Consider the following 25770-nt stretch of genomic DNA (forward strand, 5'->3'; position numbering starts at 1 on the left):
GCTTAATGATGTTGTGGTTGAAGGACCAGCAGCAATTAGTGATGTATTGGTTGTAGGATACTAGCAAGAGAAATGGATCTAAGAGACCCAAAGACTATAGATGAGTGTGACAAAGACCAAGCAGTGGTTTGGGGGCGGGGTGGAGGGAGTAGGACAAGGGGCTCAGGACAGAATATATGGCCACAGGACAGTCAAATAAAGTCGACTTGACATTAAAAACCATCATCTTAATCTATGTAGCTCTTTCAAGTCTGAACTTTTATCAAGGCAAAAAAATAAATCTGTTAGCTAACAATGAAGTATTTTCCCCTTCGCTTTTCCGGCGTTCACCCAGAGCAGTACATAATTTAATTATGAAATCTACAGGCTGGACCTGTAGATGAAGAATAATGTGCCTGCTGTGGTGAGAAATTAGATAGAACCAACTGTTTATTGTCATCATTCTTCCTCCGTTAGGCTAAATTAATACAGTTAAGAAGCTTTTGTTTGGATTAGCAGTTCAGATCTGGAATGTGCAGATCAAAACTCATGATTCTTACAGTAGCTATTATTTATGGAGTGCTGGCAGTATCTGCACTGCATGTCCCATGTGTAAAACAGAAAGGGTTTCTTTTGTCATTCTCTGTGCTGGAACCAATATTCCACGTCTGAATTCAGTAACGAAGTGCAAGAAAATCAGACTTGGTTCCTTGGGGCATATGACCTCAGAAATATCACTGATGGTCTTTCCTATTGTTCCATGTCCTGTTTTTCTGATTAAAAAAAATTTGTTAACATAACGTGTACCATTTAGTGGGCAAACTTTTCCAGGGGAATAACAAGAGGGGTGTGGATGCATGGTGATGGAGTAGAGAGGGGGTGACTTTAGCAAACACCTCAGGCCCTTTCACACAGTTTGAGTACAAACTGTTAAGCCTGTGAGGCAAAACACAAATGCAAATGCAGCTTCGAGGTACCCGTGCCTCTAGGAACACCGCCCCCGTCCCACACACTTCACTGCCCCCAAACCAACTCCTCTATTAAGAAGCCACCACTGGACCATGTCCCCATGAGGTCACTGCTGCACAGCAGCCTCATTCCGGAAGCCAAAACGCTTTCTGTTTCACAGCACTGGATTCTTTGGATCGTCTTTTAGTCGCGTTATGATACAGATTTAAAGAAGTTGACCCAGATAAGAAAAACTAAACCCTCACCCCATACCAACAAAAACGACCCAGTCCGCAGGCAGGCGGAGCCCTGGGAGTGGCGCCCACCCGGGGGCCACGAAGCAGCCGAGTAGCCGAGCGACTTCAGGGCGCAGTCACCGCCCCCAGTGCAAAAAGTCGGGCGGGGTGTGTGTTGGGGGCAGGGGTGGAGAAGCAACCCCCAAACCGTGCACTACACCAAAGGGACCAGGCCACCCCCGGGACCGGTCGTTAGCGCCGTGCCCCGGCCCTCGCTCTCTCTAGGCAGACGGCGGGTTGTGCGGGCCGAGTCCCCACCCCTCGCCCTGCACCCCCGCGGGCCGGTCCGACGTCCCCTCCCCCTCCCCCTCCCCGAGCGTGCGCCGCCTTCCGGCCACGCTGCGGCCCCGCCCCTCTCCCGACTTCCTTTCCCTGGGCGCGCGCGGCGGCGGCGGCGGCGGGGATGAGCACCGGCCTGCAGGCCCGCGGACCCGCACCCGAGGGTGGACGGGGGCGGCCGGGCGGGTACGCGGCCGCGCGCCACGTGGCGGGGAGCTGGGGGGTGGGAGGGAGCCGGTGGGCGGTGGCCCTGGGGACAACCCGCACGTGGGCACACGCACGTGGGCAGACGCGCGGCGGCGGCTTGGCTCGCTCGCAGGCGCGCCAGGGTGGAATTCATGGCGCGCGTCGCGGCCCCTCCTCGCCTTCTCCCTCGTGGTGGTGGTGGAGGGGGGTGGTTCTGGGAGTTGGAACGCTGCTGTTCCTCCCAGGCCCACGTGTTGGAGGGAATGCGGAGAGTTGAGGGGCTTGCGAGGGGCGGGGCTTTTGTTGTCGCCGGTCCAGCCGTAGCTTTCTGGATTAGTTGCATCCGAGCCTCAGTTTCCTCCTGTTTCTGTAGTTGGGCTCCTGTGAGTCCTTGCCGGTGCAGCAGTGTTTTCCTTGCCCTCCTCTCTCCCTCCTGTAACTTACTGGCACCCTATAGCCCCAATGGACGTAGTCTTTCAACCAGGTGAGAAACCAGTCCAGTCCAGTGCTTGTTTTCCCGTTTAATAGGGATTGCAGGCTCCTCAGTATTTGGGTGTCATGGTTCCTTGTTCACTGCATCCTAGTCTTAGGAATTCTGGACGGCACAAGCAGCGTAAACTTAAAAGAAGTTTTGGGAAAGTCTGACCATCATTTAGGCCTGACAACCAGACTTTCTTAAGATTTCTGAGGGATCAGAGAAATTGAGTGATGTTGTATTGTCCTCTTTTCCTTGCCCTAGTTTCGTTCCTTTTGAAAGGATCATCTCAGCTGAAGTTATAGGTCCGGTGCCTGGGCTCTCCCTGTTGTATAGGCCTGCACTTGCCCTGATTAAAGCCCCTGTTACAGAACCTGGCTTTGGTAATAGCCCTTTTTGTAGTTTTTCATTTGATTCAGTCTTCAGACTTGATAACTTCTGTTCCATCTGGAAAAACTAAGGGGAAAGAGGAAGGACAAATTACCTGGTTAATAACAAGAATTGGGACAGCTTCACATGTTTTCTTTGGAATCCAATGGGCATGGATACTAGTGTGTGGTTGAGGACAAATTCCCCAGGTTGTCTGAGTGTAAGATGGGATGTTACCGCCTAGCTTAGCTAGGAGTGAGACTTGAGTGAGATGATGTGTAAAATTAAAGTATCAGCATCAACAAATAATCTCTTCTCTATCCTCCCTCTTTCCTGATTCATAAAGAGGCGAAGGAAAGAACACTATAGCTAGCCATATATATTAACTTAGAAACACATCCATAGTAAAGTTATGATGTTTGGGAATGTGAAGCTATAGGTGCCAAATCTACACTTCTGAAATAGTGAATTTCTTCCTGCTTCTCTTAAAGCTAGAGACTATCTATGACTGATTGATAAAGGTAGCTGAAGTTGCCTGTGTTAAGTGATCCAGAGTTTAGTGTGGTTGGATTGAATTGGAGAGCAGATTGACCCAAATGTTTTTCTCAACATTTTGTGGTGTTTCTCTTCTAGACCCAACATGAGTGAAGTTTCCTGCAAAAAAAGGGATGACTATTTGGAGTGGCCTGAGTATTTCATGGCAGTGGCCTTCTTATCGGCACAGAGGAGCAAAGATCCAAATTCCCAGGTAAGTGAGTTTCACAGGAGAAAGTTTGGATGTTCATGGAGAGATGCCCTCAAATGAGTAGAATGAAAAGGGAGTACCTAACAACTTAAAAATGCAGAGTAAATCAGCCACCATTTGTGCTGCGTTCCTACACACTTAGGTTTTCCCTCCAGTGCCTCTGCAGTAGTAAACCAGCCATTGGGAGTCACCCACCCAGCCTTTGGCTGTTTCCCTGTAGGTTGGAGCCTGCATCGTGAATGCTGAAAACAAGATTGTTGGGATTGGGTACAATGGGATGCCCAATGGGTGTAGTGATGACCTGTTGCCTTGGAGGAGGACAGCGGAGAACAAGCTGGATACCAAATACCCTTACGGTAAGGCATGTTCATATTTCATACTGCCTAATGATAGAGCCAGGTGGGCACTAGTTTAAAAAGGCAGCCAGAAGGTGTTGTCTTCCTTTTTTGGTCATCAGTAGCTCAAAGCAAACAAACTTAAACTATCCCAATTTCCAGTCCCCATCCCCAAGTTCCAAACAGAGCCACCCATGGAAACATGGTCATATGGCTGCCCTGAGGTCTCAGGCCCTGTTTCCTGTGTGGGCCTGGTGTGCTTCACTGGCAGCCTACAGCCCCTTGCAGAGACAGCTGGAGGGCAGGTGTGGCCGCTCTTCAGGTTGGTTGTTTGCTGCTGGGAAGCCTGGTGAACTCACCAAATTGCCTGGGGCTTTGCTTTGAAGAGATGTAGGCTGCATTCCACTTGATGAGGATGTCTGGTTCCAGCTCATCTCCGGGCAGCAGGAACCAGACTGAGCTGGACGGCAGGAAATGGATGATGTTTCCTCTTCCTGTCGCAGGGGCCTCTTTAGTCCACCGTGCACTGTGCTTAGACTGAAAGCCACACGTGTGGGAGTGAAGACCTTTGGCTTGGCTCTCTGGACATTCACCTTGAAATTAGGGATGGATGCTTAGAAATTGTTGTCTATCTCAGCCCCAGGAAGAGTTCCCTCGTAGATTACTTGGGAGGGACAAGTCACAGCTTCACTTGTCCTTTTATTCCTTAGAGAATATTCAACTAATGCCATAAAAGAGGCAAATCGGGTTGCATATATTGGTTGCTGGTATTTCATAGTGTTAGGCCTTGTGTTTATGTCTGGAAATGAACAGACTCGGCTCTGCTGGAAATAAAGTAGATGAAGGCTACTGAAACCAAGTTCAAGGCAAGATGTAAGACATTTCTTCTTTGTTGACTCTTCCCTGGGTAGGTTTTCCTCATGAAGAATACCAAATGTACATTTAATCTAGTTTATGTATTTTCACTAATATTCTTGGACCTTAATTATATTAAATAACCCCCATAAATTTCAAACTGCTTAGGGGCAAATCCTCCATGTTTGAATGAAAAAGAAGAAAGGTGCCTGAAGTAGAGAAGGAATTGAGGAATGAGGGTAGGGACAGCTAAAAAGTGCTCAGGATTTTCGGGGCATAAAAAATAGTTCAGTTTTAAGGGGATTTAATGGATAGTCAATTTAACTTCACCCTGGTCACAGTAGGAAGAGCAGGATCAGAATGGGGAGAACATAAAACTGTCTTCTCAGCCTCGGCTTTAGAGTTAAGTGATACTATATTTTAGAAACTTTGTCATGCTGGTTTTGATTCTATAAGCTTTTGATAGGAAGAAAGACGAGAAATGATTACTTGTTTGAGGTCTATGCAAAAATAATTTTTCAGCGTATAGTTCAATGTCCCATATAAAAACAGTGAAAGCACAAGGGTCGATATGTTAAAGATCCACATTGGAACGCATGATTACTACATTAGTCTTTGTGCTGAGCTCCCGTGTGGAGGACTTCTTAAGAGATGTCAATCTGTCTTTCTCCAGTTGGTTGCAAAAGATACCAGTGGATGGACCAGGGTGGAGGTATGAATAGCTGTCCCTTTGGGACCCCGGACAGATTTATAACAGTGACCTAGAAACCGAAGACTTTGCCCTACACTGCTCTATACTTCCCCCCACCCCACTCCCTGCCCTTTACCAGTGCTCTGTAGCCTCCAAAGTACCTGGTTTTATTCAAGAGACATTGCCTTTTGTCCAGGTTGGAGGGAATATCTTTCAGAGTCACTTTCCAGAAGGAATTAAACCCACACAGGCATTTGTCCAGCTTTACTGATTATTTTTTATTGAATAGCTGCTAAGTTTCTGCATTACTTTTTATCATCCATATGATCCTGTAGGTTTTCAAAGCTCTTTGCCCTCCCTTACCCATTATTCATTTTATTTGTAGCTATGTTCTAATGTAGACTATTTTCTTTCATGAACATAAGCTTGTAGTTTGATGTATCATAAAACTTGAAGAAGGTATTAAATGGTCTTTTAAAAGCATTTAGTATTTCTACCATCATAATACATGTAAGTCTAAATAACAGTGACTATATGTACACTGCACTCCTTCCTGATTTTTTCCAAGACTTTTTGAGCTACAGGGAAGTAAATTTTGGATTGGCTGGAATGTCATAGAAATGTCTGGTCATGATTGACTAAAATGCAAATTTTTTTTTGGTTTCTGTTTTAATATTTTAAAAATTAATTTAAAAATAAGGTGATACTGTCTGGAATTGGGTGGGCATATCTCTTTCTTCACCTATGTTAATGGTGACTGAGATGCCGTACCTGGAAAGCTATCTTTTTTTTTTTTTTTTGCAGTAATGAGGCTTGAACTCAGGGTCTTCACCTTGAGCCACTCCACCAATCCTAATTTTGTGAAGAGTTTTTCGAGACAAGGTCTCAAGGAACTATTTCCCTAAGCTGGCTTCGAACCAAAATCCTGTTGCTTTCTGCCTCCTGAGTAGCTAGGATTACAGGAGTGAGCCACTGGCCCCCAGTTTGAAGGCTATCTTGATAGATTATACATTAATCCCCACAAAGGACATTTAGAGATTACCTAAGGTCCAGAGCAATGGTTCGCAAACACTTTTGACTAAAGGGGACCCTCCTTTAAATGTCAAAAAAAACAAAACAAAAAAAAACCCCAGTGTCTTTTGAATAAGAAAATCCAAAAACCTCCTTCATGTTACTGACACTTTACATTACTTTGATCTGTATTAATCAGACAGTATCTGTATGTCATTGGGAAAAGTTTTATGTGCTAAACAAGGTATTTATTCAACTGTGGGTCACTCTAGGCCCTTTGTAGTCCCTCAGCAGTGCCTCAGTGTTCTAGGCCTATGGTGTAAACCTACCCTTGTCCTTTTTTCTTTTTGCAATATTGGAGTTTGAACTCAGTGCCTTGAGCTTGCTAGGCAGGCCCTCAACCACTTGTGCCATTTCCCCAGCCCTTTTTTTCCTTAAGTTATTTTTTGGGTACAGTCTTACGATTTTTGCCCAGGGCCAGCCTTGGACTGCCGTCCTCCTACTTATGCTTCATAGGCACTCACCACCATGCTTGGCTTATTGGTTGCAATAAGGCCTTGCTAACTTTTTTCATGAGCAGGTCTTGAACCATGATCCTCCTTATCTCTACCTCCCAAATAGCTGGGATTACAGGTAAGAGTAAATGTTTGTGTCCCCAATAAAATCCATATGTTAAAATCCTAATCCCAGTGTGACGGGATTTGGAGGTGGGGTTTATAGGAGGTGATTTATACCTTGAGGGTTGAGCCCGTGTGAATGTGCCCTTATAACAAGGGGTCCCAAAGAGCGCTTGCTGTCCACCATGTGAGGATATTAGAAGATGTTAGGCTGAAAACCTAGAAGAGGACCCTCACCAGAACCCCACATACTGACACCCTGATCTTGAACTTCAGCCTCCCGAACTGTGAGAAATAAACACTGTGCTTTGTTACAGTAGCCCAAAGTGATGGACATCAAGGGAGCTTGAAACTCATGTAAATTTGAGTTTATCAATAACATACATATTATTAATTCTGCTTAATAATTCTGTAAGCTTGAAGTCATTAGGCTTGATTGACACTTTGTGGGGAGGAGGGAAACACAGACAACTTGTAATTTAATAAGACAGCTTTTTCTGGGCTGTGTCTCTAGAGAGGCATTTTTAAAGGGTGTTTTTGTTCTTCCAGCCTTAGGATCAAAACTTCATGAAACTATTTGATTGTAATGAAATATTAATACGGAAAATGAAAATTCCCCTTGCTAAAGAAGCAGCTTTCATATCTTTTTCCTGAAAAATCCAAAAGATAGTGCGATGTCAGTAACAGTAAGTGTCAGGAAGAAGCATTGTTACAGGGAGAACCCTTTCAGATGAAGGGCAATTAAAAAGCAAGGAAGCAGCAAATTTATCTAATTTGCCATGTAAAAAGAATGGAAGATTTTTATTTTTATGAGGAGGTGGGTTGCTAAACTCATGATGAAGTATTCAGTTGACATTATTAGTTTCTTTATATGAAATTCATTACAGTGTACACATTTAATCAAAATACCAATTTTATAAAATGGAAGTAAAATACTCTCAGTAATTCAGGTATCACTCCTCTGGATTTGTGTAACCAGTTTTGCTGATACATAGTGGGAGTAGAATCCACAATCAAACTGTTAAGCTTCTGGGGATTTTGAACCTTACTTGTTACACTTTGGGGTTTGGCTGTTTCCTCTTGGTGCAGGCCTTTATGTGGTGAACAGGGCTCTTGGCTTGACCTCCTCTCCCATCCAGATTGATCCAGAAGCCAGGATTGCTGTGCTGGCTGTATCACCTGTCATCATGTTAGGGCCAGTCTTTTTTTTTTTTTTTTTTTTTTTTTGGTGTTTCTGGGAGTTGAACTTGGCCTTGCACTTGCTAGGCAAGCACTCTGCCACTTGAACCACTCCACCAGCCCAGAACCACAGTCTTATCCCTACGTGTGGGTGGTGGTTTCCCTCTGAATTCATTGGGCAGAAGTGGAGGTATTGGCTCTTACCAGAATCAGTTCCTGTTTCTACAGGAATACCTCCAAAAAGTACATGATGCTAAAAGGAGAATGCTGAAACTCTGAATTCATTAAAGTGAGGAAAGATGAACATAGTGGTTGTAAACACTTTTGCCAGTGTGTGGCAGTGCTACTTTTAGTTCTACATTTAAATTTAATCTTTATTTTTCAGACTTAGCATATCGTTAAGCATGCATAGGTGTCATTTTAGTGATTACTTAGCCATTTACCTTACCCCCTTGAACACTGACATTTTCCTCACTGCCATGCATGTGATGTATTTCTTTGGCATCCAAAAGGTTAGTCTTGAGAAACTAATTTATCAAGAAGTTAGGAAGCTGATTCTTCTTAAGCAGTGACTTCCTCACAACTTGTAAGAGCCTCTCAGTAATTAAGATCAAATTTGTTCTTTCAGCCAGTTGAAGTTGAATGCTCTCTGGTTTTGTTAGATCTGTGCATCTGGTGACTTGCTGTTTCTTTTTCTGCAGAATTTCATGTCCCTTACAGCTTCCTGTGATTCCTCCCCTGCCTGGCCATGTAGGAGTTGTGGCCTGGCAGCAGGTCTAATTAGGGCCTTTTGTACGAAACAATTAATATACTGGAGAACCTTTGAGCACTTGTGTGGGAAAGAAATTAAGTAGATGATTTTTATGAATCAAGGGGCAAACCAGGTTTGATTGTGTGGTGTGTTAGAACAATGGGAACTCAATGGTGTATGAGTCTTTTCCACGCCCTTTAAAATTAACCAGCATGAATTAAAAGAATATTTCACTTTAGGATAGAGTAAAAAAAAGGAGTAATTTTTTGCTAATTTATTTTATTTTGTCAAATAAGTATTTCTATTTATATTTTTATAGGCATAAGGTTAATTATAAAGCAATAGCAATCATTTCGTTATGAATATCTACAAAGGATGGCTAGTAACAAAATAACCCTTGTTTTAAAGAGCAGTTGTAGGAAAAACTAAAATGCATGTCTATAGCAGTCAACCTACCCAAGAAAACGTACACAAGTCTGTATTTATAAACAGTGACTTCGAAGTCAGCTCACCTCATAGGAGTGTGAAGTAAAAATTCAAGGTAGTGGTTCCCAAGGTGATGACTAGAAGTGGGCTGAAGTACATCTTTGTACCCTTTCTCAAAAAGAAAAGGTTTGTTAAAAAATTCATGCCCTCAAGAGAACTTCAGGGCCACATTCCACTTACTGTAGAAGACAAGTATTTGAACATCTTAAAGATCTGAATGCAAATGGATATTTCTAATGATAAACACAACTTCTTTAATTCTTTAATTTTGCCAATTCTTTAGCCAGTGCTGGCAGCTCAACATGATGAGCTCCAGAAAATGATGAATCTCAGTCTCTTCTGCTCATCTGTGCCATGTCACTAGTACTGATTTTGACCGGTCTTCTCTGAAATTGGTCTGAATTACCAAGATTTTATTTTATTGTAAGTTTTTTTTCCAACCAGGAATCTCCCTTTCATAGCTTTGTTAATACTGGTATATCAATGTAGAGCACACATGTATTGTTTCCTCCCAGAAATTTACAGTAAAACCTGATCCTTAGAGATTTTTGTAAATGTTTATGTTGCCTTTTATATTTACTTCTAGGACTTATATTTGGATGGGGGTATTTGTCTCTAATATGCATATTAACTAATTAAATTTCCACAGTGCTTAAAACAACAGTTGCTACATTCAAGTGAGAGAACCCGGGGCTAGCCTTCAAGAGCCCTGGGTTCTAGGTCCGGTTTGTGGTCAGGGTTTGTTAGACACATCACTTGACATTATTTCTCAATTTCCTTGTGAAATAATATCAGTCCTCCAGTTCTGTTAATTCTAGGAAAAAATAAAATGTAGCTTTACTACACTCAATTTAGTGTCTGTTTCTCTGCTTACAGAGTTATGAAAGCATTCCTGGTCAAGGCTGTAGAGCTGTAAAAAGCTCTTGGTGGCAGTGACAAAGGAAGAATGTGCATATGTCATGGCTTAATTAATAGATAGGAGCAGGCTTCCTTTCGGTCTGTCCAGTGATTAAAATCTGCTGTGGTTCTAAGAGATGGACAGAAACCAGATAAAGACGGTTTGCACAAGTAAGAGGGAGCAGGTACAGACCCACAAGCCTGGAGATTAAAAGACATTGAATGAAAAAAGGCTGGATAACAAAAGTAAAGGAAAAACTCCTGTGTCCAAATGAAAGAGGATGTATGAATATATGAGGTTCACTTGGAAGTGTTAGGTGATGGCGTTAGTCCTAGACTAAATAGAACTTCCGAGCTCCTTTTGTCAATCTCACAATGTGACGGTATTTATTGAAACGCAGGTACTTTCCTAGCATTGGGAAAGCCCCATGATAAACGCAGAGTATTGGTAAAAGGAGGGGAATAAAACATGAGGGGACATGCGCTTCTGCTCATGCTGGCCAAGGGCTGCTGCCAGCTAATTAGTGGAGGTGTAAATTTTAGCTCTGCCTCTTTCAAATGATAGATGCCATGGTAAATTTAAAATATTGAATATGATAACGCAGCATGAATTTTTTAATTCTGCAATTAAAAGACTTTGTTCAAAATGCCATTAATTTTGACTTTAGGTGAATAAAGGGAAGCAGAATTCTTCTTTGTCGTTCTCCCTTCTGCAAGTGAGTCATCACTTTTTAGGAATTGCAATAAATATTATGGAGTCATCTCTTCTTTTAACAGTTTTGAGTCATCGGTTGTTGATGGGGGTGTTCTCTTGAGTCCTGCCTTTTAGAATTTGTAACTTTATAAGGTATTGGCTTTTTTCAGAGTACTTTCATGTATGTTCTTTCATTCAGCAAGTATTTTTTTTTCATTTTTCTTTTATTATTCATATGTGCATACAAGACTTGGTTCATTTCTCCCCTCTGCCCCCACCCCCTCCCTTGCCACCCACTCCGCCCCCTCCCTCTCCCCCCCCACTCAATACCCAGCAGAAACTATTTTGCCCTTATTTCTAATTTTGTTGTAGAGAGAGTATAAGCAATAATAGGAAGGAACAAGGGTTTTTGCTGGTTGAGATAAGGATAGCTATACAGGGCATTGACTCACATTGATTTCCTGTGCGTGGGTGTTACCTTCTAGGTTAATTCTTTTTGATCTAACCTTTTCTCTAGTACCTGTTCCCCTTTTCCTATTCAGCAAGTATTGATAGGGCATCTGTCCTGTGTGCTGCACGCCAGGCACTCTGCAGTGGTAAATAGAATGTTCACGGCCTGCTGTCCGTGTCCAGTGAGTTTTCAGATTGATTGTGGAGAAAGTAGACAGTAAGGAAATAAGTAGATACACACTGAATATGCATTTCTCAGGAAATGAACTTTAAGCTGTCATCTAAGGCTCATGTGTCCCCTCAAGTAAATCATCTTTACTTGAAGGCATCAAGATGATTGGGTGGAAGAGAAGGGAGGTTGACTGTCCCCAAGTAGTTCCAGCTGCAGCAGTTAGGCCTCCTGTGTGGAGGAGACTGCAGGCCAAGCAGGATTGGTGAGATAGGAAGGTTTGCATACATGAAGTTGGAGGGCTATGAGAGCTCCCAGGAAAAATGCAGGTGGGCAGGTGGGTGTGGAGAAGTCTAGGCTGGCAATGCCAGTGTAATCATATTAGACATTTGGGTGCCTCACTGGGTGAGGTGAAGAGGAAGTGGGTGGGAGGGCAGGAAGATATGCTGGCTTGACCCCTAAGAACTCCAGCATTAGAGCTTGGGTGCAAAGGACTGTGACATTAGGGCCCTTGGGGCAGTGTTTTAAGGAGGAAGGAGCCATCCACTGTGTCCACGACCACCTAGGGGCTAAGGATGCCCTGTGTTAAGCAATATGGTGGTCATTGCTGACATTGCCAAGAGCAGTTTCAACAGAGTGGTAGGATTGAGAGCCAAAGGGAGCCAGTTGAAGGAAGAACAGGTGAGTGAGGAAGTGAGGATGTTGTTTATATAGGGTTTTGATATGTGTGGCTGTGAAGAGGACTGGTGATAGGGTACTGTGGCTAGAAGGGGATGAGGCCAAGAGAACCGTTTGTATTGTCGGTAAGACGGGAGAATCTGCTTTTAGCTTTCTGGTCAGACATTTGCTAGCTGAAGGAATAATCCAATAGAAAGTGAGAGGAATCAAGAAAGGGAAAAAGAAGCAAAGTGCTTGAGGATGACATGAGCTCGGTGGCCTCCCAAGCACACTGAATAGTGACAGAAGGAGGGACACTAGGGGGCAGAGAGGGTGCAGGTGACAGCAGACACTGAGGTTTCTGGAGTTATAGGTGAGAGATGATGGATTACAGCCTTTCAGTAGGCTGAAGTGGGACTTTAAGCTGGAAGAGCAGAAGTCAGGCATATGGGTAGAGAGGAGATGCCAGGAGCTGGGAGAACCCCCAGGAAAGTAGGGTAATGTCAGGAGAATCTTGAGTTAGGTCAGTTAATCCCCCTCTTTCCCATGCTGAGATGGGATCAGTCAGTTGCTAGAGGTGGACCTTGTGGAGCTGGAATTAATTAGCACCCACGGTTGGGATGGATCCTAACCCCTGTTCCAGTGCTCAGCCCACACTCCCAGTTTACCCTTTAAAAGCTATGAGTACAAGGGGGCCGCTTTTAAGCCTTGCGGTATATATTTACATTAGAATGCTGTCAGAGGATGATTAGTGCTCTGTTTCTCTTGATGCCTTTTTAGTGCCTTTTAGGCATTGCACATGTATTTCACATGAGCAGTAGGAAGGGAGGTGGCCTGGCTTAGCCATGGATGAAATGCGGTTATTTCCGTGTCCTCCTCCTCCTGACCTGATTGTGTGCCCTTAGCACAAGGGAAGCAGTGTAATTAGAGTTCTGGGGGCTTTATTATCAATAATGGAAACACCACAGTCAGAAATGGCTTTAGCCCTAAGCACTACCATTGGGGCTAAGTGGCTCCCCTGGGTGCCATGAGTTGTTGCCAGCAGCTTTAGCAAGAGGCAGCCAGGAAGGGGGCAGGGGATGGGGAACAGAGCAGGAGAGAGGAAAAAGAAGTGTGTATGCCCACCGTCGGGCCCAACATGTAGGCTAGGACTGCCTGGCCCCAGGTGGGCGGCCTGGAGAGGGTAGTACTTACTTACCAGGTGGGTTTTGCACACTGCACTCTTAATAGAGTCTGTCTCTGTAAGGGTTTTTGGAGGCACGGGTTTTCCTCTCCATTTTGCAGATCGGCAAGCTGAGGCTTAAAGCTGCTTAAGGTCTTCAGACTACAAGGTGGGAGAGGTAGCTAATAAGTGGACATGGTAAGGAGGAAGCAGAGAACCAGCATGCACTGTTCCAAGAGTGGACCCAAGAAGTTACTGCAGTGCTTGGTGGGTCCTGGGCCATCTGCTTATGGGGTGCCCTGAGAATCCACTCTTCACCCAGGGCCTCAGGGACTTGACTACCTTTTGAGTGAATGGCTCATCCCTTTGCCCAGACCTGGCCTGGATTCCTTTCTGCTGTCATTTTCCTCCTGCAAAGACCTCCCCTCTGGTCCATGGTGGTAATTGAAGACTCTAGGCATTTTAAGGCATGGGGCTGGGTTTCTCTGCATTAGCTGTATTTCCTGTTTGCATTTTCACACACAAACTTATACTAGACAAACTTAGTCTCTTAAGCAGAATTGTGTGCCCCTCAATAGCAGGAGGTAGTGAGTTACTAAATCTTCTGAGGACAAAGGTCCTGACTGTGCATGTGTGGGGCACTAGCGTCACCAGTCTAAGCACAAGTAGTCGGTTGGTGGGGTAAAAGTGCTGTCACCTGTCATCTCTTCTCAGGAAGACCCTGGCACCCAACTCCCAGGAGTCCTCACCCCCTTCGAGGACCACCTGGGCTGACAACCAGCTGAGTTGATGCCCCTCGCTCAGGAAACAAGCCTAGTCTTGACTGGTAAAAACAAAAGCATCATTTGCATATTCTTTTTCATTCATAAGGCTTTTCACTCTGTCAGTCCTGTGCTCTTGTAACCCTGTGCTTGGAAAGGGAGGCTGGGACTTGACTAAGACTTTACCTTTGTGTAGGCAGATCCCAGGGTTTAGCCCCTTTGTTCTGAAAAAACATTTGTAATCCAAATACAGTTTTCTACAGAAACAATATTACCTGCAGATCAGTTCCTCATATACCTGCACACAGTGCATTTAACCTCCCACGTACTGAACTTGCTCAGAGCTTCCCTAGTCCTCCTTCTGTAGTGCTTGTCACTTGTGTGCCATCCTCTGGCTGTTTCTGTGCCTAGACATCTTTTGTCCTGCTGGCTGTGAGCTCCTTGGGAACAGGACCCATCTTCCTCTAGCCCCAGCACTTAGTTCACACCTGGGAGTGCTTTACCTGGGATGGGCAGTGTTTGCAGCCAGAACTTATCAAAACATGTATGGGGAAGGTCGAATGAAAGTTCTAAATGTTTCTGTTTCTTCTGTAGCCCAGTAGGAAGGGATGCTCTGATTAGGGCAGGACCATCTCAGAAGCCATATGAGTGAAGGGACTATACAGTGCTCCAAGAAGTTGGCAGGGGAGAAGGAGGGGCAGGCTCTCTGGGGAAGAGGACGGGGACAGAAACCAAGAAGAGTAAGGTGTGGCTCACTGGGCCTGTTTGGTCACATTACCTTAGAAGTGATGTAACTACTGGTTTCCAATAGGAAGTTGAGTCTCCCTTCCAAGCCCACCTGTAATTGAAATCATTTGAAACCCCAGTAATTAATTAGCTTGCTACTTTTGTAGATAAAGAAACTTCGTGTGGGGAGAAATGAGGTACAGCAGTGACATAGTTTTTCACCACGTTCCAGAAGTGTTTCCTTCGGATTTTGGGGTAGCCATAAAAGTGAATACTTTATAATCTTTGGGGGGCTTCTTGGGTAGTGGTAGGTTGGGGGGCTTAAATTTAAGAGTCTAGTCTGTTAAATTATTGACTTGAAGGATAGGTACTTGGAAGGCTGACAGTGACATATGAGGCCCTGTCACAGTATGTTTCAATAATTAAGAAATAAGTAGTTGAAATTCCATTTTAGTTCTAGAAGCCATGAAGCAGTTCCTTAAATGGATCCCTTTGAGGAGCAAGTGTGTGCCCCACCCCTTGGTGGAAATTTCCATCAGGTATATGTGGGGCCGTGAGGGTGAGGGTGGGGTGCCCAGGCTCCTAGGGATGTGTCCAGACTTAGCACCTCTGACACCTGTGGGACCCCAGAAGTAAAAATCACTTAGATTCTAATTTGGAGAAGTAATGACAAAGCTTGGTGGTCACTGAATAAGGGCAGGATATCTTACGTTAATGTTGAATTATTTTTAAAAAACACACGGGTCAGCCTTAGACGTCACTCCCACAGCATGTCAGTTATTGCAGGGTGACACCCATGTAGAAGGAGTAGGAGATGGGAAGCCTTTCATTCTAGAAGGCTGTGGGCATAGACTTCCTGGCTCTTGAGTCCTGACCCTTGTTTTGCTGAGAACACAACTGTTCTTGTGTTACGTGATTCAGCCTAAGAGTGGTGGCAGGAGATGGAGCAGGGCTGCTCTTGAGTGGCAACGGGTGCTCTACATCTGCCTTCTAACCCCACCCCTAGCAAGAGCTGCCCACCAGGCTGCCTGCCTTTTCAGGTCAACCCTGGTAGAATGCCCCTCAGGCCTAAGAAAGCCATTTTCTTCAAGTGAAATCCCTTACACTAAAAATGATGACTTTGAAATACACTGGACTTTCTTTAACTAGAATAGAGACTTCGTTTTCCTGCATTCAAATTGTGTGCAGCCTTGGCATTTGCTTTCACCAAGATCTCTTCATGTTGTGACTGCTGGGTTATTTGTGTGACACTGAGAATTTGTTTAGCGTTATTCAGGTGTTTTTTAAATCTATTCAACTAAACTTAATAGCATTACTGTCTAAAATAGATATTGTACTAGTCTTACATAAAATGAGATGAAAGTCATATCTATAAAATGTTGAAGATCTCTTAAATCTAACGAAGGATGGAATATATCCTGTTAATTTGTCAAACTTCTAGAGAACCGCCTACATGAGACAGTGAGGATTAATCAAGCCCAGTGAGAGAGAATTTGAAAAATACAGTTTTCTAATTATACAGTCTCTTCTCAGTGGTCCAAGGTTAATGCAGTTCTGAATTCTGACAGTTAGTAATAGAAATAAAGAAAGAAAGAAAAGAAAAGACCAGAGCATATGAATTGTCTTATAATTACCTGAAACAGTTCTGGCAATCAAGAACTTTATAAGCATTAATCTGGAATTTTCAGCATTTGAGTCTTTTCCTTTTAAACAATGTTGGGAATAATTAAAGGGTTTTGTGTCACTTTTTGTGCTTATCAAATATACATGTATTATTTGGAGATTTCTTTGGCTTATTGCTTAGCTATAGGTGTGTAAGTCTAGGTCACAAGTTGGAAAAATTCATCTTTTTCTTGACAATTTTAAGCTGTCTTCTGAATTCTTTTTGGACACTTGAATAGTTTGTCCTATTCCTAACTGTGAATATGAAAAATACCTGTGTGGGTTTTCCACACAGGTATTTTCTGACTCTTGCTGCAGTTTTTAGGCAAAACAATGGAAATGTTAGCACTAGAGAAAGATGAATTTATTCTTCAGTTTATTGCTGTCACATATCTGTGGTGAGAAAAGGTAAAGAAAAGTCCCAGACTACCCTTCCAAAAAAAGGCTTGAGGAGAAAATGGAAAATTGGGGTTAGAAATGTCAATTTCAAGGTTTTACAAATAGATCTGGTCTCAGAGAATCTATGAGTATAGGAGAAAAATCGAAGACTAGAATTAAACCTTGGGAATTGTTCAGAAAGACAAGAGGAAGAAAAGGGCCCATAGAAAAGTAGGAGACAAAGGGTATAATAGTCCTGAGAGGTTTTTAAGAACAGAGTAGTCCACTAATCAAAGACCAGGAGAGCAGGTGAATCAGGCAGTGCTGACCAAAAAGGGACTTTGATTTTGGTAACAATGTCACTGAGCATTTAGTGGTATGGGGTAGGTGACCTACCAGCTCACCAGAGCCCACTGTGCACTTCTCAACCCCATGGTACATTAGGAAGTCTTTACACCATAGAAATGGGTAAATGCTGCAGTTTTTCCCTCCCTCCTTCCCTCCCCCTGTTCTTCCCTCCCTCCCTACCCACCTCATTAAAAAAAAGCTGGGATGTAGCTCAGTGGTAGAACATGTGTGAGATAGTGCCTAGCATGTGTGAGGCCATGGGTTCGACCCTAGGCATTGCAAAGAGAGAGAGGTTCAGAGAGACAGACGTAGATTATAACTTTCTAAACAAATTTTTATGACTTACAGTTTAAAAAAAAAAACATTGTTTTAAAGAACACTAGAGGTTATATCTGAATTGCAAAGCCAAAAGACAACTATTTTTAAAAATTAGTAGTTGTAGAAATGTTGGTTTCTATGCAGGATGAGGACTAAGTGGACATGTTTAAAGGTGACGGAGATGACGTAGAGGGGAGCCTGTGCTCTCAGAGTTGGTAGCAGTGAGCTGGGCTTGTGACTGGCAGCAGGAGAGGAAACCTACGTTTTGTCAGTGCAGCTTGTCTTGAAGATGACCAGCTGTTATGGAGGACTGAAGAATGGCAGTGGGAGCATTAGGAAAAAGCCAGAAATCGATGCTACTTGGTATTTTAAGAATTACTTTTATCTCATTAGTTGGAAATGTACTTTCTCAGCCATTGTGAATCATGCCACCCTGTTGAAGGTCATAGGGCTTCTCAGTGGCAAATTGGGCCTTGAGCACTGGTGCTGAATGAGCCGTGTTGACAGCTGTTTCTGCATCCTTCCTGCCTGGGGGCAGAGTATAAAGTGGGGATGTGCTTGGCCTTGGTCTGGCTCACTAGAGCCAGCTTGGCATAGGCCAGGCACATGGATTCTGAGTGCTCTTTGCAGCCTGGAGCAGATTTGGCAGTTAACAGTGTAGAAGGCTAGTTCAGGGAAATGAGCTCCCACCGCTCCAATCTAACCAACCTATAGTCAGCAACAAATGGGCATTCTGGAAGTGGGAGTGAGTTGGGTAGGTTCTGGTTGGGAGTTCCCCCCTGTACCTTTTAGGTGCAGCCAGGAAGCTAGTATTAATCGGATAGACCTTGGTGGGCTAAAGGACTCTGGGGAAGGAAGCGGTGTTGCCTGTGTCTTGAGTTGCAGAGATACAGGACTGGGCAGGAGAAATCAGGGTTGCATCCATCCTATGCTCTCGCCTGAGCACTTGTGTTTCATTTTTTGTCATTGTGCAGTTGTGAATGTGTGGCATTGTGAGTTTTGAGCTCTGCCTTGTAAAGAGTTTCTGTGTACCTGACACTTGTTCACGTAGCCCCATTTTTTCTTAACAGGAGCACTGTGTTTTCATCTTAGAATCTTCATTCCTTCTTTCCTCCCTGCCTCTCTCCCTCCCTCCCTTTTTTTTCAGTTAAGAGAAAGGCAGTCTGTTTATAACCCTGTGTCTTACTTCGGTGAGCCACCCTTTATACAAGCACAGAAGATGCTGTCCGTTTCACGTGGTAGTGTTCACTCATGAATCCAGACCTATAATGTTAAATTTTGCCCCAAACTGCCTGGGATGAATTAGACAAAGGTAGTTGCAATCAGTGTGAAAATTCTTATAAAGGAGGGCATTATAATAGTGTTTTGTAACAGATTCAGAGACTCTAGTCCTGTATCTTAATACCAGCACCATTGAAAAATATTTATTAGATGGGAAAGTTTATTTTTGATATTTGAATTTAAGAGGACTTTTGATACTTCCCAATGTTACCATCAATAATTGGAATCTGCATTTCCTCCTTTATTCATTCAATAAATATTTAACACCCATTATGTTCCTGGCATCCCACTGGACTCTGGGGAAGTTACAAAGAACCTAGAAAGCTGGGCTCTGCCCTCAAGGGGAAAATAAAAGAAACAATTACATCTAATTGTTTTTAACACTGAGCCATGTTAATGCCAGAGTAGAACATCTTGGTCACCAGGGAAGAAGGAGACAAGAAAGCCTCTCAAAGGCCAGTGCCCACATGGTCACACTGTCCTTCCTGAGCACTTCCCTTTCCTTGTCCTCCCATGGCCTTGTGGTTTATTAGGCCAACAAGTCTTAGGGGATGGGGCTTAGGTCTCTGTGGCCAGTGAAGATTAGCCTCAGCGGGGCTGTGATCTCATGAAGTGAAGCTTGTTTCGTTAGCTTTCCCTGCAATACTAGAGACTATTTGTTTTCACACATGGCTGAGACCTCCTGAAACCTGGTATCCTGAATCTAAAATGAGGATGTAAGTACACACCATTTCCTGCGAGCTCTCGGTCAGCTCTGCTGCAACACTGCCAAGCTGCTGCAGCACACATGCACAAGGGGTTGTTGCAGTTTCACCTGAAAATGGGAGGCTGGGGGAGGAAGGTGGGCCAAGGCCTTCATCTGTCTGACCAGAAGAAATTCTCACTAAGTGTGCATTGACTGAGTTTACAAGTTGTGACCAAAGTGTATGGGGCCATGAGTTCAGACTACTATTCAGTTATGGCTGCAAAGCTCCAACAAAGTTGTTAAGTGTAGAAGGTTGGTAATTGAAGAGGGTAGGGGACATCCTTGAGGGTCCCCATATTTATATTCTAGAGTTTTGTGTAATTTGTACCACAGCTAGATAGTCACTCATTAATCCATTCAACCAACACTTACTTTAGCACTTGCATGCATGGTATGTGTTGAGGATAGGAGGGAATCCCATAAGGCAGTGCCTCCTAAATTTGTCAGCACATTTAAGTTACCTGGAGAGTCTCAGTCTCTCTCTCTCTCTCTCTCTGGTGGGACTGTTGTTTGAATTCAGGGCTTAGTGCTTGCAAAGCAGGTACTTTATCTCTTGAGCCACACTCTGGCCCATTTTGCTCTGGTTATTTTGGAGATGGGAGGGGGAATCTCACAAACTATTTGTCCAGGCCAGTCTCAAACCTTGGTCCTCCTGATCTCTGCTCCCAAGTAGCTAGGATTATAGGTGTGAGCCACCGGCTCCTGACTGAGAGTCTGTCTCTTAAAAATTCCCGGACACAGACCATCACATCACACTGTATGGAGCACAGATATGGACAATTTTGGAAGCTCCTCTTGGAAGAAGTTTACAAGTCAGTGCCATAAGGTATTACTTTTAGGTAACACACCTAGAAAATTCCGTAAGGATACAAGATAGCCACATCTTGTATTCTGAAGCCGAGGGATTTAGAACTAGGTCTGTGCTGGAGTATTCTTCGTCCCCTCCTAAGGGGGAATGACCCTCTGGCTAGGTGCTAGGGAAAGCTTTGACAGGTGTGGGAGGAACAGGAAGGTATCCTCTTTGACCTTGAACTCAGGAGCTTGGGGATGATCTGGGTCTTCATTTTGGGATCATTACTAGAATGGATCAGTGCATCAAGAACTTCAATGTGTGTTGCCATTCAGTGGATGAATGTTTTTCTTATATATGACAAACTGCTAGTGATCTGCAGGCACTTCTGTGTCTGGGGTTGAGGAAGATGAGGTGAAGAGATCCCTCAGGATTGAAATGCGCAGGTTTCCGCCTTTATTCTCTTGCTCTTATTGCTCCCTGCCCTCTTAACAGCCATACTGAATATCCCTGTGCGTGCATATCAACACACAAATGAGCCATTTTATGTGGGCAGTTCAATACCCCAGGGTCTTGTGGGGCATGAGCAATTGCTCCGCTTAGGGTGGGTGAAGGTACTTGACCTCAGCCCCCTGGGCTGCTCTGGGTGCTTACGGATTGAGGGGTGCCTTAGTGAACAGATTCCCTGCTAATTGTCGACCAGTCAGGCCACGTGGCCCTCATTAGTGGTCTCAGTACTTGCTGTTTCCAGTTTATTTTTACTGAGTGCATTGTGTGTTGTTTCAGAGGGGTGGGGATGGAATGCAGGCACTCAGTGAGGTCTCCATGTGCTGCAGTCTCAGGCTTTCTCCTCTTTCCAACCAGTGTGCCATGCCGAGCTGAATGCCATCATGAACAAGAACGCGGCTGGCGTGAAGGGCTGCAGTATGTACGTCGCCTTGTTCCCCTGTAATGAGTGTGCTAAGCTCATCATCCAGGCAGGTGGGGGCCAGCCCTTCCCTCTGTCCTCCTCATCCTCCTTGTCCTCCTCATCCTGCTCGTCCTCCTCGTCCTCCTCGTCCTCCTTATCCTCGTCGTCCTCCTCCTCCTTTTCCTTCTCCTTCTCCTCCTCCTCCTCCTCTTCCTCCTCCTCCTCCTCCTCCTCCTCCTCCTCCTCCTCCTCCTCCTTCTCCTCCTCTTCCTCCTCTTCTTCCTTCTCCTCCTAAGCACCATGCTGCGGATGGGTCTGATCTCAAATCGTTATTGTTTACATCTAAATTAATTGCATTATCAACTTTGCAAGGTATTTCCTGTGTTTTGTTTCTGAATGGTGCCAGGTATTCTAAGACTAATTGCATCTTCTGTGATTCTTAGCATGTTTCTAATTTAGTTTGCAACTTCTTAAACTGCAAGCTGCCAAAAAACAACACAGGCATTGCATATAATTACTGTCAATTTACCATTCTCTGACTTATTATGCATAGATTAGGGAGGAGGAAGGGAAATGAACTTCTGTCAGAAACAAGGTCAGCTGGGAGTCTATAGATCACATTTTCATTTGTATCTAATGCACGGTAGACATTCAAGGATCTAAGCATATCTTTACATCTAAATATCACTAGACTCAAATAGTTCTGCTCTAAGTTTTTCTTATATTACAGTTACCATAAATCTACCACCCTGTTTTCTGTATATTTCACCTTTTTCAAACTGTCACATCTGAGATCCAGCTACACTTTATCTCTATAAAGCTCTCAGCTTGAGATTTAAAGGCTTAGCATGTTTAGCCAGATGTGTGGGTTAAGGGAGCTGTTTATCACCAGCTCCGTGGATCTCAGAAGACGTCTGCTGATAATCGCATCAGAGCCTCCTTAAAGGGACATTGTGGCCCCGGTGCTTTTGCTGCTACTCCACCCTTTAGGATATTTCCTTGGCAGCAGGCATGCCACTTGGCAGTGTGGCACTATGCAGTTAGCTTCCTCGTCCCTTCTGAAGCTGGAGGAGGAGCAGCCTTTGCAGGACCCTGGGGATTTCTAGCTCTCAGGTTAGTGTTGCCTAGTGAGATCAGGAAGAAGAAGCAGGTCTAAGAGCCATTCTTGGAAGCCCAGTGGTACTAATCTGAAATGGCCAGCATCCTCCACTGCCTCCATTAGCCTCTTGAGTTCTCAAAGTAGTTGCCTTGTGAATAAAGAATATTTACTTTCCTGAGGTAAGGAAAATTTGTTAATTGAATCAGGCTTGGCTCCTTGACATGTTTTCACTTTGCGTTTGTTAAAACAAAATCCATAAAGACTGGATTATATGTAATCTGCCCTCTGCTGTATTAGAAAGCAGTAGATATATATTTCAGCAACTGGACATCATCTGCAAGCAAGCACAGTGGGGAAGGGTAATTAATCATAGACCTATGAGGCTCTATCTGCTACTGTCTGTCTTTTGCAGCATCTGTGTGTTCTGTATATGCATGCACTGATGGGCTTCCCTTGTTACCTTTTAAGGTATAAAAGAAGTTATTTTCATGTCTGATAAATACCATGACAGTGATGAGACAAGAGCGGCGAGGCTCATGTTTGAAATGGCTGGGGTTACATTCAGGTAAGTCCGGAGAACCTGGGGGAAGCCTGTGCTATGAAGGGCTGATGTAGGAACACATCTGACCTTGTCTCATGTCACATCCAGTTTCTCTTGGTTATGCCTTGGAAGTGTGTTTAGAAATGTGGTGCAGAAGACTAAAGATTATTTTAGGAGTAGATTTTTAAGAGTGTGACAGAAGTATCTGAAGATAATCTGTTTAAGGCTTGCAATTTAGTATTAGTAACTTTCTAGGGCTTACACTATTTATTCAGGTAGTGAGAAATTTAAAAATCCACAAGTTTTATAATAGTGATGCCAAACCTTTTCATGTTTTTCAAATGTAACAACTTTGGCACAGACAATTTAGGATAAAAGCAACCTGCCAGGTTGAAACATTAGGAGTTCTATTTAGAGCAGCATTTTTAATTGAGATTAGAAGTATTTTGGATTTTTTGTAGTTAACTTTGCTGAGCAAAGATTGTGTGGTAAGTTTTACTTGCAAGGAAGTTCAGCCACCTTTGATAAATGGCAGAAAAGCTCTTTTGAAACTGGAGCCCTTTCCGAAGCTTTCTGGAATCTGATCACAGTGGTAGGACTTATTCCACAGGTAACTCGTCCTGCCCTTGTGTTCATTACTAGGGATCTGGGTTTTATGTGATGAATCTCTTGAACTAAATTACTATGCCTCATGAGCTTGTACATTCCAATTATGTATATACCCTTTTATTGAGTAATTTAGCCTTCAGATATCTTCTTCATAATTGTTATAGAACTAATGGGTAAAAAATGAGTATAAAAATACAGAAGATTTATTTTACATTTGCATTTTTAAAACATAATTTTTTAAAAAAGCTAGTTGTTTTTTGCTATGTATAAGAAGCAAAAGAAAATTAGTCTTTTGCTTTAGAGCAACTCTAAGTTGGCTGCAGAAACTCCTAGAAAAAGATAAATCTGGTGGGAAAACAAGTAATCGGATATCATGGTGCAGCTAACTTGCTAGAAAGCCTTTGGCTTCCAGGCAATTCATGAACTCAGATAGCTGAAGAACATACAAACTAAACCCACTCCCATGCATCTTTTTTGTCTTAGTCTTTCCTAAGACTAGTCTTTCCATGTTTCTCCCAGTATGGTGCACTGTAATTGGCTCCTATAAAGATAAAATACCAAGTGAATCCCAGGACATTTTTTTTCTCTGCAGAGAAAACATCGTTTTAGCCAAGGTAAACAAATTGCTTTAACTGCTCATTGCATAATATCTTTATCTGTTTTGTTTTTCACGTTTAGGAAATTTACACCGAAGTGCAGCCAGATTGTCATTGATTTTGATTCAATTAACAGCCGACCGAGTCAGAAGCCTCAGTGAGTTCCATCTCATTAAATCTCCAGAAGACTGGGACTCTCCTCTAAGAGACTGCTAGTGCCTTTCATCTTGAAGTTGCACATAACTTTTTAATAGCCAGCGCAGCACAAATAGACCTTTAAAGAATATAAAGCCTCAACTCTTCCTGCCTGGCCCTCTATCACATGGAATCTGCATCTGTTTAGACTAGTGATTTAGGGTTGAAAATGAGGGAACCTGTAGCAGCCTGCCCCACAGGGCTGGAGCGAGGTGTCTCTCCTTTGTGGTCTGTTTGGCTGGGGCTGGTGGCTCTGCAGAACATCAGCTCTCTGACATCCACTGGATTTCAGCAGACACTCCTCACCACTCCAAGTGCTGGAAGGACACATAAATAATTGTCGTGTTCTTAGCAGGGCTGAGCAGACACACTGATGGGAACATCTGGCTCAAATGAAGCATAACATGTAGTGCCCTTGGAAAAAATAAAATCCGACCAAATGACAGTAACATTAACGTGTTTGCTGCAGAGTTAAGGGAAATACCTGCCCACCCACTCAGAAGACCTCTATGGGACTGCACATCTGTCCTGGCACCTGGTCAGTGCCACTGAACCACAAATATCTTCTGTGTTCTTGCTCTCCTGCCACACACAGGTAGTGACATATTATCCCTCTGGGGCGTGGGGATCCCTGTGGTTTTGACTTATCTCTGGTTTGTTGGTCTCATAGAGCTGTTAGATTTAGTTTATCTGAATAACGAGTTGTTCCCATAGGAGGAAACTTGTCAGTCCCTCAGACCATGTCCTGTTGGGGTGGCAGCTGGGATTGTGCAGATGGAAGACGTGGACTTCCCCCCCACACACTCCCACTTCTGTGTGGAAATGTTGCCTCTGCTCCACTTCCCAACAGGGTTCATTTCCAAGGGCGTTCTACAGTCAGAGAGTAAATTAATTCCTGTCCTGTAAGTGAATTGTAAGAAATTCCGCCCACCTGGATATATTGGTGATCCAGCTCATTTGTGCTCCTGGTGCCAATGCCTCCAGCCACACAAACATCACCTTCCTAATCACCGGGAGAGGAATGCACAGCTGTGTGCCTTATCTTTAATCTCATTTCATTTTTATTAAACATGCTCAGTACCTTTATTGAGAATAGTTTCTTTATCCTTAAGATTATTACCTTTTTTAGTGTGCTCTTATATTTTCATGAGTTTTTATTTTGTCTCTGAGGTTTTGTATTCTGTATTCCAGGATATTTTGTCATTTGGCTCCTTACCAATATTATTATTAAAATCTTATTAAAATCTACACCAAAGTATGCTCATTTTTATATTATTATAATTATATGCTTCACTCTGTTGTTTCTGTGTTGTCTGAGAGGCACATTATGTGGGTTTACTGCTCAGAACAGTCTGAGGTATTAACGCTGTGTGCTTTCCCGGGGTTGGCTGGTTGGTCATGCTTCTTATGAACCAGATTTGGGGTGTTAGGAAGACGCTCTCACACTCTCTTTCCAGGGTTCCCTGCTCGCTGTCAGGTGTGACCATCTGATACGTCACAGCCCCTCCTTCCCAGCATGCTTCAGTCCTCAAGCCTGTCCTCCCACATCCTCTACCTTTCTTTCTGAGTCTCCCTTTTCC

At 43.7% G+C, this 25770-nt stretch overlaps 1 protein-coding gene across 1 annotated transcript; it reads left to right on the forward strand.

The window, feature by feature from the left end:
- The first annotated feature begins 1574 nt into the window (after positions 1–1574).
- On the forward strand, positions 1575–25429 carry Dctd (dCMP deaminase). Its single transcript, XM_020169093.2, has 6 exons — positions 1575–1688; positions 3166–3280; positions 3498–3633; positions 21105–21221; positions 22718–22814; positions 24078–25429. The coding sequence occupies exons 1-6, from the start codon at positions 1627–1629 to the stop codon at positions 24154–24156; spliced, it is 606 nt and encodes a 201-aa protein (XP_020024682.1). The 5' UTR covers positions 1575–1626; the 3' UTR covers positions 24157–25429.
- Positions 25430–25770: the final 341 nt, after the last annotated feature.

Source organism: Castor canadensis, chromosome 14 (genome assembly GCF_047511655.1).
Source record: "Castor canadensis chromosome 14, mCasCan1.hap1v2, whole genome shotgun sequence".
NCBI classification, from domain to species: domain Eukaryota; kingdom Metazoa; phylum Chordata; class Mammalia; order Rodentia; family Castoridae; genus Castor; species Castor canadensis.